This window comes from Cyrtonyx montezumae, unplaced genomic scaffold (genome assembly GCF_038088225.1).
Source record: "Cyrtonyx montezumae isolate F1298 unplaced genomic scaffold, pur_monq_1.0 scaffold_24, whole genome shotgun sequence".
Taxonomy (NCBI): Eukaryota; Metazoa; Chordata; class Aves; order Galliformes; family Odontophoridae; genus Cyrtonyx; species Cyrtonyx montezumae.
In genome coordinates this window covers 2,678,711-2,693,664 of record NW_027071981.1, presented here as the reverse complement: position 1 = coordinate 2,693,664, position 14,954 = coordinate 2,678,711, and the positions used below count along the sequence as shown (strand labels likewise).

Genomic DNA, 14,954 nt, shown 5'->3' with positions numbered 1-14,954 from the left:
GTATAGAACATGACTTAACATCAGTCTGAATGTACACCACTGCTGTAGTCAATGAGCTTCACTGACATTTAGGGAAATCTTCAACAGCTCTGGGAACAAGTGCAACCAAAATTACACAGTTGAAATGCCAGGATTAAAATGGCACCACTAACGTAAAATATTGACCTAAAAGTTCATTCTCCTAAAGTTTTTATTTTTTTAATATGATGATACCAATTAAAATATATTTGCACATTATTATTATGCAAAGAGTTTCCCCACAACAATAAACAACAAAAGAAATCTTAATAACAAAGCTAAACCCAAGGATGCAATGATACCTTATATTAAGAAGCCTAAATCTCCATGAAAACAAATTCAAGACTCACTTCTTTATCTGGGAGACAGTAATGCAACATTCCCCTACACTGGCCTTCATATTTCAGTATGGACAGATTACATCTCTTGATGAATTTATATTATTTCTTGTGTTCAACTCTAATCCATCATAAAGAAATAAAACACCTCATACACACGAAGGGAGACTTACAGATTTCTCTGTTCCACGCAGTCCAACAGCATGTTGACTAACTTTTCATAGTTTCTAGTCATGTAGGAAGAAAAAACAAAACAAAAAAATCTACTAATCTATCAGATATTGTTAAAAAATTACATAAAGTACATTGAAAGTCCTTCACCAAAAGATAAGTGAATGCAATGCAGTAAACAGCACCAATTGGAGGACACACAAGAGAAGGAGGAAGGAAATTCAAGTGTAGAGAAGAAAGGCTGCCACTCCAAGAGAGAAAACATCACGACAATTCTTGGACATTCTCAATTTGTCTATTTGAGATTCAGTTGGATCATTGCATTTAATGTATGGTTAGTATCAGACAGTACAAACAATGATAAGGGAGGTTTAACCTACCGCAGAGCTTCAGCATTCTTTTCTTTCTGTCGCTGAATCCCTAACTGTATTTCTTCTGAACGAAGTGGAGCAAAATTTAAACTGGGATGTTCTGATCTTTGCAGCAAAACAGCTACCTCAATACACTTCTTTGGAACCTATTGACAAAAAAAATGCAGAGGTTTCAAACTGAGAAGTTCTGAAATTTTTGTGTGTTTGTTTCTGCTTTGAAATGAGGAGGGCTTGAGAATCTCGTGAAGAGTGCATAATTTCAAGGACTCATCTGTGCAGACAGGAAGTGAAGATAACTGTTCACACAGCAGAATTTTTTCCTGAAAGTACATATTTTCTTTTAAAGTTAAAGACAGACTTTAAAATTTCATCACAGCATTTATAAAAAGTTTCTAAAGACTTTAAAAACTGTCACTCTATTAAAAATAAATCATGTCCTTTAACACTGATTAGGAAAAAGGCAGTTTTGTGAGGTTGCACAGCATGGCCACAGCCACACACACTGACAATGATAGTTAGACTACTTTGTTTTACCAATGCACATCTTTATACCTGATCAGCAAAAAGACATACTGATTAACACTGGGAAACTACTTAAACTTCCTTTTTATAAGGAACTTGTAACAAAAGATTACCCTTTCCATTAATAATGCTTCAATTGTCTTAAGTCTATTTCTCTGTAACAGAAATCAGAACAGAATCAACATCAGAACGCTAATTTAGATGATGTAAAGGAGTTTCAAACTCTAATCAGATACACTGAGAATCCAAGACATCAACTCCAAGCAATCTGTCACTTACTGCAAAATCCAATCCGATTGTTTCATACTGTCTGTGGATTTTATCTGCTAGGTCATCAAAAAGTCTAACTATGGATGGCTTTTCCAAGGACATCGCTTGGCTAAGCCCCGAGGAAACGATTGCTGGCCACGTTTGTGCAATGCAGTCCCAATCATGAAGATTTGCCAAACACACTCCACTGTGATTTCCAAGAAGACAATATAAGGCACCCTATAAAAGTAAAGATACATTTTTTAAAGAAATGTAAAGCAGCGTTCACGTAAGATACCTATGAAAGTGTTCACCCACACAGAACAAAAATTAATCCTCACATTACCAAATCATTAATATGCCACTGCACAGCCTCACTGCCAAGACACTGAAGATCTTTTAAAATCATTTTTGTTCTAACAAAACTCCACCTCCTGACAATTTCTCCACAAACTGTAAATCTGACTCTTGAATTACGTTACAGAGCAAATCTCTAAATGATTAAGTATCACATCTGGCTTCTCCATAAACATATTCATGTCTGGCTGCACTAAAAACATCAGGACTGCAGGCTAAGGAGGCTCTTGACCAGGCTCAGACATGAAACTGCTCACTGAACATGATGTGGATGACTACCAGAAATGACACAATGAACTGACGAACGCGACAGGTAGCTGTGAAAAAGTGACAAGAGTTGTGAAACCAAGGGTGGCTGGATTTCAGGTGATTATGTTGAAGTTGCTATGAGAAAGTGCCTAATTTCATGGGTAACTGGAAGGAAGTCTTGGGGAACATTACTGCTGAGCAAAGTCTTAGGAAGAATTGAACAAGCTAAGACTGGGAAAAATGAAAAATAAATTGTGGTATTGCAGCAAATGCTGTAAGGTAGGAAGACTGGGATTAACTGAGACAAAGTAAGTTTGGCTTCCTTATTACAGAGAAGATGTAGAAAGGGGTGCAAGAAGAAAACAAGAAACTGGCAGAAGGATAATAAGCTATGTAAGTAATACAATCACATGTTGTCTGACATTAAATGTCAGGCAGGGGGAGTAGGATAAGAAGCTAGATCTCTTGTCTGACCAGACAACAAGAATCCAAACTTGTCTCTGTGGTCAGAAAGACTGAGGAGGAACAGTGTAAGGGAGGGAGCGTGATGCTTTGTTGGCCAGGAAGGGAACGTCTGGACAGATAGAGTGCCCTCCAGTACCACTGCATCAGTGCCATTTCCAGACAGCACCTGAAGTTACCCGCTTTCACTAAAATGCCTTTGGGTGATCAGTTTTTTGTCCAGTTCAAGCTATCCATTTCTACCGTTATGGCTGACAGAACTGCTTCATGAGTTTAACTGCTTTGGACTATAGCTTTCTCAACTTCCATTAAAAATAACTGTTAGCATTCACTTTCATAATACCTGAACACACACTGAAGTTTTTGACCACACGTCTAACCCAAATAATTATTTGTATTATTTATGCACAAGCTATGTAACACAGAAGTGCAAGAGTCATGCTTGTAAGCACCTTTAAATCCCCCTATAAATACACTTTCAAAGACAGACACAGAACCAAGTTAATGAAACAGTACTTTGAATTGCTGTTGAGTGACATCTTGCCGATCTGGACACAAGAACTCCAAAACCAAGGGAATTATATCTCTGCAACAAAAATTGTATGTCCCTAGAGCTGTGAAGAACACTTGTTGAGCTTTACTTCTGACCTGTGGGAAGACAGAAATTACTAGAAAATCTTCTGAACCAAAAAAGATACACTACATCAATTTGTTTTGTAAGCGTGCTACTGTTTTACCTATGCATCAACAGGTGCTATATGCAGAATTCCAAAGAGTCTGTAGACATTGTGGATGGATCTGAATTTATATATACATGGAATTCCCACAGGGCTAAGAATTCATAGTGCTGCAACCACTGTTACATTTGTTTTATGTATTTTTTGGATTTTATTATTTCAGAATTAGCTTGCCTACTTCCTAAAAGTAGATTTAGGAACTCCAGTGTTACTATTCATAGCGGAAATATCACCTCTAAAAACAAACCTTAACCTCATATTTTTTAACTGAAATTATTTGTTGAATTATTGTTTTTGAAATCTGGAAAAGAAGTTCGAAACTTGAGGATTTGTAGCCTAAGATGGCAGCCTCTCCACCCATTACGTTCTTAATTTGATAGACTATATATAGAAAGTAAAAACTATGCCAAAATTGATGACTAACATAAATGAGGTAATTAAAAATCTTCATATTGCCATGGAAATGAATTGAAAAATAAAAACAGTATCAGGAAAAAAACCCCACAATATTTCAGAATTATAAAAGATGGTTACTTACCTGACCATATGAACTTGTGGACAAACAGAGAAGATCTCTGATCATCTCCTGGTGGGAGGTTTTATATTCACAGCCTTCCATTGTTAGTGTTCTCAACTAAATTGCATTAAGAACACAAAGGATTGATTATTTTTACACTTTAATAATATAAGTGAAACACTAGTGCAGGATCACTGCAACTTTAACTAAATGACAATACAGTAAATCAGTGTTTCCAGTAAACGGGTTAGTAATGGTGTTAAGTGAAAGAATTACCTCATGCTGCAACATAACTCTGTCTATCAGCAAAGCCCTGATGTGCTGTTTCTTTCCTTGAAGCTGGAAGGAAATATGTAAACTGTGTTCAGATTTCAATATTCACATCAGCAGTCTGTACTCACTGAATTTTCCCACTGTTACTTTTCTTCTCCCACAAACAGGCAAATTTGATGTAGAAATTATAAGAATACACTGTTTATTTTCCCCTAAGTTTTTCATTTACTATTTTCTTCTACTCTGGGCATAAGTTCCCTTTGAAAGCACAAGGAATTGCTGGTCACACAAATTATTCTTAACAACGATCAGAGCAGAATATCATGACACGGCTCTGAGATTCTGGTCTAAGGATGCTAACCAGTGGGTAACAGATCCAAAACTAAGTGTAAGATTCCCAAATAAAGGTACAATCATCTTGCAAAACGGTAATATTTTACAGAAATTAGATCTCAAAATCATGAATAGTTAAGACTAAGGAAAATGTGGAAAAAGTTTTCCTGAGCATTAGGACCTACTCTCCCCACACATTTAAGCTTTACAAAGAATTACTGACCCTGTTCTCCATCGATTTTTTCACTAGATTAAAGCTTTTCCATCGGGAATCAAACTCATGTTTGTGGGACCCTTGAAACTGTAAAACATCACTAATTATCTGCAGGGAAAAAAAAAGACAATTGATAATCATTTTCCAAAGTCAGGTTATCTTGTTCACAGAATAGGAAGCGTATCATATCTTATGTACAACAAATAATAAACATACCTTTATTATTAGAAATAAAGACTTGGTATCATCTTCTGAATTATCAAGTAGGTAACCTGCAATTTGAAGAAAAAAAATGTATCATACAGGAAAAGAGCTTTAAAATAAACAATTTCTATAAGGCTTACATTTAAGTATTATAGGCAAAGGAAATAAAACAATTTATATTGAACTTAACACAAACACTGTACTTTTTATGTAAAGGAGGAATGCTTGTACTTACGCAAAAGTTTCCTTGTAACCCTTGCAATAGTTTCTCGATAATTCTCTCTTGATAAATCTGTACAAAATTAAACATTTTTTATTACAAAAGCAAAAATCAATTCTGAAGTACATCAGTGGAAAACCAGATCAGACTACTCAGAAAACACAGCACAGATTATTGGACCGTCCTCCTCTGCCTTGATAGATGGTTTCATTTATAACCACAGAATAAGGCAGATTGTTTAGCATATAAAAATTAACAGGTAACATACTAAGCAGGTAAAAGAGAAAGTCAAAAGAACACAGATGATACATTTCAGTTGATTAAGTCAATAAAAGACTGGGGATTTACTCCCCTTCAATGAATGGAGGAAGAGACACCCCCAGTCTGAATAAGAACAAAAAACACAGAATCAAAATCCAGGCTCAATAATATGAGCATGTTTCTTGGAAAGTTTTAAACCAAAATAACCTTCAACTGACCTAAAAGATAACTAATTTAAAGCCCATTCTCCTTTACATGTCTTATGTGACTACACTCACTGACTGTAAATTAACTGACCAGATTTTAGAAGTGTCAAAGCAATTACACTCAATCATCTGAAATGTAATTACTGTGTCTCAGCCCCTCATTTAAACTTCCTAACTTGAAAGATAGTGAAGAACACACCAAATAAAGCCTGAGGACAGAGCTATTGTCAACTCTGATGTTTCAGACTCCAAAAAATTGGGCTTAGGTCAACCTTTACCATTAAAATATGTCTATTAAGTGACCAGTCTGTGTGTAACTGACCCTTTGGACTTTAAGTGGTCTACTCAGTTTTCAAACATACTACAAAGGCTGAAGGGAAAACTATGTGATGCTTCCTTCTAGTATACAAATGAAAGTAATATTTTAATAGCAATATTCCTCTTGTGAATGGCCCAAAGAAGCCTCCAATACTCCAGTGCTTATTTCATATTTATATCTTTACCATAGCTGAAGATAAAATGGTGCATACACAAATATTCTGAGTTGGCCCAAGAAAGCTCTTTAATATAGAGAATAATTAGAACTAGACTTTCAAGAACAATCTACAGCTTTCACAGGTGGGCCGATACAGGAAGAATCAAAACAACACTTAGCATTTGTCTGAGCAGAATTGGTTTCTACTTACCATATTCAACACCAGTGTACAGTTTTGTCTCTTCCAAAGATACCAGACTTGGTACCCTGTGTGAAAACAAACCAAATATTACTACACAGTATGGAAATCACCAACTATGGGAACTTTACTGACATTTAATTAATTTTAACAAGCTAAACTTCATGTTGCTAATGCCAAAAAGGTTTGGTTTAACTAAGTGTACTCCTCAGATTTCTAACAGTTATTAGGGAACCCTACTAACACATCAGGCTGTATCAGATACAAGTACACCCTAAGGATACTTTGTACTCAGATTCCTGAGTTCTCATTTAACAGCAACTCAGCATCTGTCAAACCTACTAATATTCATCATGACAAGCATGGCTGCTAGCCATCTTAGGCTAAGAAGGCCAGAAGAATTGCAGTGATGAACAGCAAAGGACTGAAGCAAGATCCTTCCATGACAGGTTAAGCTGATGAAGCTTTTCTGACTCTAGCCCCCATAATCTACAAGAATTATTGTTACTTCAAGCTCATAATCAATAACCATGCAAAAAAAAAAAAAAAAAGCACACAGATCATCCACAGGAACTGCTTGGTCTCAGAAAACATTGGAGCATTGTGAAATCCAAACCATTTAAGCTCAAGTTCACTAAATAAGGAAATCATTCTAACAACTTCATAGCAGCCTGAGCATATGTACACAGTCCAAGCATATGCTCTTGAGCCCACCAAGTGTGTCCAACTCAAGTGTGTTTTCAGTACACAACACACTGTTTTTCCATTCAGAGAGTAACAGTCAAAAGGTTTTAAAGGGAAACTAATGAGTCAGCACAAAAACATTAACCTAAATTGGCAAGAGATGCAAGAAGGCTCACGCCAATGGATATACCTGAAGACAAACAACAGTATTGAAACATTTAGCTAGCATTTATCGAGCAACACGAATAAAGAAAACAAAGGTTTTTAACATGAAGAAAAAAGAAAAAGAAAAGATTTCTATGTCGACTATTCAAGAAGAAAATCCACCTTCAACCAACTCAAACTGGCAGGGATACAAGACAAAGGCTCTTCTTAGCAATCAGAAATATTAAAGAGCAATAAAATTCCAAAATTGAGCAACTGAGAGTACTTAATGTTAAGGAAAAACAGAACCTATTGAAAAGTCTCTAGAAGTAGATTGAATGATTTTCCACAGAAAACTTTTCAGGATGAAAAGTTACCAGAAGTGAACAGTGTAACAGATGAAAGTTGATCAACAGCCTTCTATGAAAATAACTGTAATATAGCATCTGCAATCAAACAAAAGAATCAAGTTAGCAGTACAACTGCAGGAAAATGAGTTAGACTTCTTTCCACGCATTACTTGAGAGGCCTTACGTTGGCAACAGATATTTTCCTACTGTGAAACAACTTGAAAAGGACTATATCAACAATAAGCACCCAGCAGGAAATGGTTGCACAGTGTCAGTGGAAAGCTGTCTGCTGTGTTTGTGGCTGCAATTTTTATTTTTTTTATCATCAGCAGAAAGGTTTAGGACAGGAAGGCAGACTCACTCCTACCAGAACAGAGATCAAGCAGTGACTCTCAGTCCTCCTGGGGACTGCCTCATTTATGGACGTATTAGCACTGCAAATTGAAATTTACTCTACAGAAGAAGTTACCCTCACATCTAAGGCATGAGAATTTTATGCAATGCCACAAGTTGATTACAACAACTAGTAATGAAATGAGCATTTAGCTGTGCTGTGGCATCTATGACAAACAGTCAATATATAATTTTCGTAATTAGTTTTCTGTATTACTTAAGCTCCAAAAAAAAAAAAAGAAAGAAAAACAACCCTTACTCATTCCTCACTTAAGTCATCTTGTTTCATACCACATACACTATTGATTAAGTTAGTTGAATTAATTAGCAAATTAAATCAATTAAAATGTATGAAGCTGCTTATAAACTTCAGCAATACTAAGGCTGAGACAGCTGCAATACAGCAGCTATTTATTTGCCTATTACTAACTAGATGTGCTTTAACAAAACATACCTACGTATGAAGCTCAAAAGTTATCAGTGTAGTTTAAAGATTTAAAAAAACCCTTAACATATATATCATATAATTATGATATATATAAACAATGTCTCTTCTCCTTCCTACCAGCTGCCTTCCCCAGTGTCCCTGTGCAAGGTTCCAAACAGACCACCAGAACAGGGTTTGCAAATACTTGGGTGATAGGCATTTGTCAAAGCACAAGACAATACAGGCATTAAAGGGAAAGAGCATCTTGGCAGAGGGAACAGTCTGCACATTAAAGGAGTTTACAGTACTACCGAGCCATCATGTCTGGTTATCATCCCACTGCACAAAGCAGAAATATTCATCCTAACTCTATACTTCTGCTGAGGTTCAAATTACTTAGCTCCAAGCCTTCACACCTAAATGACTTTCCTTCACTAGGCAAGTGAGAGGGTTAAAAGAAACAGATACTTATCTTGCTTGGCAAGAATCTTTAGATATCCTTAACCATCACATACCAGGGTGAAGGAAAATCCACCAGTTACACTTCTTCAGCTTTACATTAAAGCCAGCCCAAGCAACAACGCTGCACTGCATGGCACCTTATCAGCTGCAGTTCACTGAAGTCTGTCAGAACACCTCTATTACTGAAATCTCCTACACTAGATCACTTTAAAACAGTTTCTTTGCTGTTGTTCTGTTGTTTGTTTGTTAAGCAATACTTGCATTTAACATATGCCTACACTGCCAGATGAGGACAGCAAACATCACCATTACCAGTGTTAGCTACCAACTGTGCCCACACAGTACGTGAAAGAAGGGCATTCTGAGGAACTGAATTACTCACCAACAACACCCTTTGTTTTCAAATCAGTGCTTCACATATGTTCTCAAGCCTGTTCCTATTGTATGCAACTGCAATCTTAAACAAAGAACATCCCAGGAACTCACAAAACAATTACAATTCAAACAAAACACTAATAGCAAGTTCAGGAGAAGCACATCCTATATACAAACATCTTATAATCTTATTGCAGAATGTGGACACATGGGATAGAAAGCAGCCTGTTTAATACTACTTTTTAAGAAGTCTCCCTCCCTACAAATATTCCTGGGATTTCCTTAGGGAAGGGATGCATTCCTTCCTGGCACCATTCCGTGACACCCGCTTACTTACAGTAATCCATTAAGAAATACACATTTTGTAAGAAAAACCTTCAAAATGAACACCATCTGCCCCACACAGAACACTCTACCCCTCAAGATGTTTAAGTGATACAGACCTTTGTAAAAGTTCTTTCCAAATAAACAGAAAAAACAGAAAAAACATATAGGGAGCTAACATACATTTGATATGAATTCTGTTAAACAGTGCAATTGGATCTCCTGAAGTATTCAGTCCACCTTATGAGGTCAAAAAATAATCTGTGCACAAGTCCACTTTATTTCCCTCAGATTTCCTATACTGATATACATCTACGTACAATATTACTCAAATTACACAAAAAAAGAACTGAAGATTACTCAAAATTCATTCAATTTCAGTAGGGAAACTTACAGACTCCTACAGAAAAGATGCATTGCTCTAATTATGGTTTTTAAAAGCCTTGAGGCAAATGCAGTAAGTGGCTGCAAGACCTACTGTTTCATCAATAAGTAGAAAGCCTGTTCAGAGTACAAACAATGAAGGACTCTCAAGCTCTGCAGCCATTAAGTAGAATGCATTTTTACATGTCAAAATTAAGATTACTTAAGAAAAACAATTTCCATTTCTTTCACGAATTGATTTAAGCACACTGTTGTACAAATAGTATATATTTAATAAGGAAGCTCAGATAAGTAACTAACAGAATTAAGCAAATGTTCCATAAGTATTTAAAACATTTAAAAGTAGATATTAGCTTGTCCTAACCTGTATATTAAGAGTTACAAGTCTTGCCCAAAACTATAGAAGGATGATCCTACACAATCCAGACCAAATACAAAACCAGAGACAGTCCCAAGTTAAGGACTCAGACTGAAGCAAGCAGCAATGCTAACACAGGTCCCATATCACATTCCTGGTACAGGAACAACCAATGACTCCAGTGTCTTTCAGGCAGCCTTATCTAGAACATACTCCTAAATCAGGCTGAGTATCTTGCATGATCTCTTTAACTAAAAGATTACATAGATTCCTCTGATTTTTTACACAGTCAATGGTAACAACCTCTGCACAGCTCTCCAGCTTAACACAAGCTCTGAGATCTACTCAAAAGAGAACTCTCACCTTTGCAAGGAGCTTGCAGTAGCTAAGCACCCAAAATAACACATCTGAATCTTATCAGTATTCCTTGACACTTTTACCAGTCAAAACCAGAGCCAAAAAAAGTCTCAGAAGTGAATTTACAATCACCAAATACAGACCTCTGTCATAAGCCACACCCTCCATATTTCAAAATGTGATATATAAATACAGGAATAGTGAGATCGAACTCGGTACCAACATTTGAACATTTTCTCAAAGAAGTCAACACTCCAGCAGCAACCTATTAAACAATAGTCCGTTCAAAGCCCAAACTAACAATGTAACACACATTGTTCTTGTTACTTCCAAAATGAAAATCCACTCGAGCATCTTTGCTGGAGTTTTATTACGTTACACAAAGGTAGGAGCATTTGAACAGGATTTATTTCCTACTTTAAGATAAGAAAAGAGCCAGCAAGAAGCTAAGTTCAGGATGTCTACATATTTGTTCAGGGAGATACAAACACTATGAGAGATGGCAGGCTTCCTTCAGAGGACAGGAAAACTACAATTAAGTGTCCAGCTTCCACTTCCTCCATATAAAATTGCATCACCAATGCAGTGCTGTCACCTATCTTTTTTAAACCATTTGCACAGCTTGCACAGAAAAAGGAGTTACTCATTTTTAAGTTCCTGTATCTTTATACTAGTATGGAAGTTCCTTAAAAACAGTTATTAGGGTGCTAAAATGAAAAAAAGTATAAAGTATATCATCACATGCTGAAGATATTTGTGAAAGATAAATAAATTCTACTTACAGGTGAGTTACCCTTTCTCCTTTTAGAGGGGGCAGAATATTTCCAGAACCAATCAAGCAATTATGTACTATGGCAAGACACTGCTGCACATCATCTCTTTAAAAAAAAAAGAAAGAAGAAAAACTGATTACTTAAACTGTTTTATTAAATACTTGAAAATACACAGAAAATAAACCATATGTTTTGTGAAGTTTCAATGAGACATGTTAACTTCAAAACAGCCCGCTTCACTCCAAAAATATTGTTTAGAAGAATTTTGTGAGATACAAAGTTCATATAAGAATCAACAAAAATGCTGCAGTTTAAAGCACCACCACTTTTATCTGGCACCCTTGCTTATTCACACTCATTACAACCTCAGCTACCAAAAACATTCTCTATTCCTACAGCCTTGCTATCTCGTATTCCAATTTAATTTGCAATTTAAGCACTTGGCTAAATAATCCTGATCATAGCTATGTATTTCTGTTAGGAAGCACAACAGAGCCTTGACCAAGTCAAAGTCCAATTCTGTTATAATTCACTGCTTTATGTACAAGGTGCCAAACAGAACAAAGAAAGAAAGAACATTCAAAACAACAAAAACAAAAAAACCCACAGAAATAAGCTAAAGACCTAATTAGGAAACATTTACTTACTTCCTTTAGCCTAACTATAAATTATGATTGCAGTTTAGTGCCATTAATCTCTCACACATATATTGCCTTTTTAAGCAATAAAACAGTGTGGGACCTTGGTAGGACAGAAAAATATTTAGGAGTCTGATATGCTGCCCTACATGTAGCAGGGTTTGAGATATGATGTCATATAATGAACATCTGATAAAGAATAACTACATACAGTTTTATCAAGGATAGGAAGATTTAATACAAGAAAAAGATTTCTTGAGAGGATTGTAAAAAGTTTTTTCTATGTGATATTTTGAAATGCTTTAACACATAATAAACTCATGATTGCTTTGAGGTTAGGAAACTATCCTTCAATGCCACAGTTCCATGCTAAGTTTAACAAGATTGGCTAATGGTAATCTTGGCTCCAATCACCTTTGTTCATGCCACTGACACTCCATTACCTCCTGAGTTACCACACTGCCACTTTTTGAGGATCACGCTATGCACTGAATCCTTTCACATGTAATAAAGAAGTGCTGAAAAGATCTGCAAGCCAAATCAGTTCTGTGTCCCATTTCATACCTCAGGAAAGACAAATGGTTATATAGAGTAAACAGAGTTTAGATGAGGTGCTAAGGGATTTGATTTAGTAGTTGGGTAGGGACAGTGATAGGAGGATGGTTGGACTAGATGATCTTGTAGGTCCTCTCCAACCTTATGAACCTATGAACAATATAGAGCGTGGAAGAAAAACTTTCTTGCTGACTAAAATTAAACAAGAGCCATAATTTAGGGTATATATCAAAAACATTTACTCCTCTGTACCATATTACCACTGACCTGGACATTTCTAGTTTTCCAGTTGCATAGTCCTCTAGTTTGGTGAGCTCAGGCCGGAGAAAAGTATCCAACAAATAAAAAGCAAAGTTTATTTCCTCAGATGAAGGAACATGCCACTGAATGTCCAAGTTCGACAGGTCACCTGGTTTACCCCAGTCCTGTATTAAATAAAGACATCCCATATTAACCAAACAATATAAATCATTATCATTACTGCAAAACAATAAATGTCTACTGTTACAAAGCAGTTATTCAGAGAACTTCAGGAAAAACAACATAGTAATCCCAAACCTAGTATATTGTCTGCATGTACCTGGAACATAGCACATATCTGGAAGAACTAAAAGGCAAAGGACTGTAAAGGTCCAACTTTGTTGTTTTTTAGGCTGGATACAGATTCAAAAAATTATTGTAAACAACTAAAATATACCATCTTTCCTTTTTCAGCAACTGTTCTGCAGTGACATACTTACACTCATTTTTGCACGTCCCCGACATTACTTGTTGTACCTGATTTATGTATGTATCTCAATTATGTGAAAAGGAATAAGAAAGGCTATATAGCAGGTGAAACATTAAGTTTGTTCCAGTGCAATAATGCTTTCTGTGACTAGATATTTAAGTGAACAGCAAAACTCTCTTGCTTAACTACAATCTTAACACCACGTTTCAGGACAGCTAGGTTCAACTAAATGCATCATATAAATACAGGATTTAGAAACATGAGCAGACACTCTTGCTCTACCTTACTGTAGTCATGCAACCATTGTAACATCACATCACTGCACACACATCATAAAACATGTCACTATGTAATTACTCAAAACAAGTAGGTATTCATTTTTTGCAACCAATATAACTTAAGTAACTTTTTATTTGCTCTAAACATTTAAAATCTTAAGGCATCTTTCAATTACACTTTCCACTGCTGCTATCTAAGTTCAGAAATCTCCAAACAAAAACAAATAATATTGTGTATGATTGTTTTTTTAAAAAGAAAGTCAAATCCTCTAATCCTAAATAAATGAAAATCCTTGCCTTGATAGGAAAGTATTCAGAAAGAGGCTTGTCAAAGCCACCTGGCACACTGCAGTACTCTGTGGGGTAGATAAGTGTAGCATAACGAAGAAGATGATGCAGTAGGTTACAAGACAGAATGTAACCCTGCTTACAGGTTAAATGTAGGGTTCGCTGCAGAATCTTCCCAAGCTGCTCCCTGTATGGCAGCAACTTCTTTCCATCCACTCGAGTGATCTAATAGAAAAGACAAACATTTGAAAAATAAGCATAGCAGATATACTGCTATACTGAAGGACTGAAGAGATAACTATATCACTCAACTGATCCTGTTCCAGGTTTCATTCTGTATATCACACCAAATTTGAATTTAATACAGAACTACCACTTCTACTACTGTTGAAAGAGTAACGCGTAAGAACTGTGAAATACTTTCCCTCTTGATCTCATTCAAAGTTTTCTAGGACTATTTATACATACTGAGATGCACTTTAGGACATTTATCTTTACCACAATATACTTTTCCCTAAACTGAATCCTTTTCTTTCTCTAATCCTTGCTCACTGTAATAACTGCTTTAATGATATTCCACGTAGAGCCCCCATTGCTTATTTCCTTTGAACAACATCCATCTTTGTCCCATTTTAAGAGTAGTTATGCTATGTCATTCATAAAACATTTAGTTTAACAGCAGAACTTATTTTAAGTTTTCTTTCAGAGGCATTACATAAGATTCAGTGGCACACATGCACAGTGAGAGTATTCTTCGCAATACCTCTGACAAAAGCTGAAGATTCCAAAGTAGCTCCTTATCTAGTTCTTCATCATGTAATACATCATCATCTAGAGGAACAAATGAACAGCACTGCTGTAACTACACTGAGGACAGGTTTTGCAAGAGAGTGAAATTATAAAACAGATGCCAGCACTCCAGAAATGTACTCCCAAGCCTTCTATGGCCAACTTCCAACTCATATTTCATCCAACTGAAGTTTACTTCATTTAATTTAACATCTTGAATACTTCGATGAAATCACTTAATGTTTGGAGATGCTCTGAATTACTAAATA

At 36.0% G+C, this 14,954-nt stretch overlaps 1 protein-coding gene across 1 annotated transcript in view; it reads right to left on the bottom strand.

The window, feature by feature from the left end:
* Nucleotides 1-14,954, bottom strand: part of PSME4 (proteasome activator subunit 4) — a 57,779-nt gene that overhangs the window by 14,948 nt on the left and 27,877 nt on the right. The window contains exons 17-30 of the mRNA XM_065739465.1: nt 14,660-14,727; nt 13,906-14,121; nt 12,868-13,025; nt 11,417-11,512; nt 6,389-6,444; nt 5,251-5,307; nt 5,028-5,083; nt 4,821-4,919; nt 4,268-4,330; nt 4,013-4,108; nt 3,254-3,385; nt 1,700-1,909; nt 908-1,044; nt 530-583 (exon numbers count right to left, since the gene is read on the bottom strand). Coding sequence (XP_065595537.1) covers nt 530-583; nt 908-1,044; nt 1,700-1,909; nt 3,254-3,385; nt 4,013-4,108; nt 4,268-4,330; nt 4,821-4,919; nt 5,028-5,083; nt 5,251-5,307; nt 6,389-6,444; nt 11,417-11,512; nt 12,868-13,025; nt 13,906-14,121; nt 14,660-14,727 — 1,498 coding nt within the window. The remainder of the gene's footprint in view (nt 1-529; nt 584-907; nt 1,045-1,699; nt 1,910-3,253; nt 3,386-4,012; nt 4,109-4,267; nt 4,331-4,820; nt 4,920-5,027; nt 5,084-5,250; nt 5,308-6,388; nt 6,445-11,416; nt 11,513-12,867; nt 13,026-13,905; nt 14,122-14,659; nt 14,728-14,954) is intronic.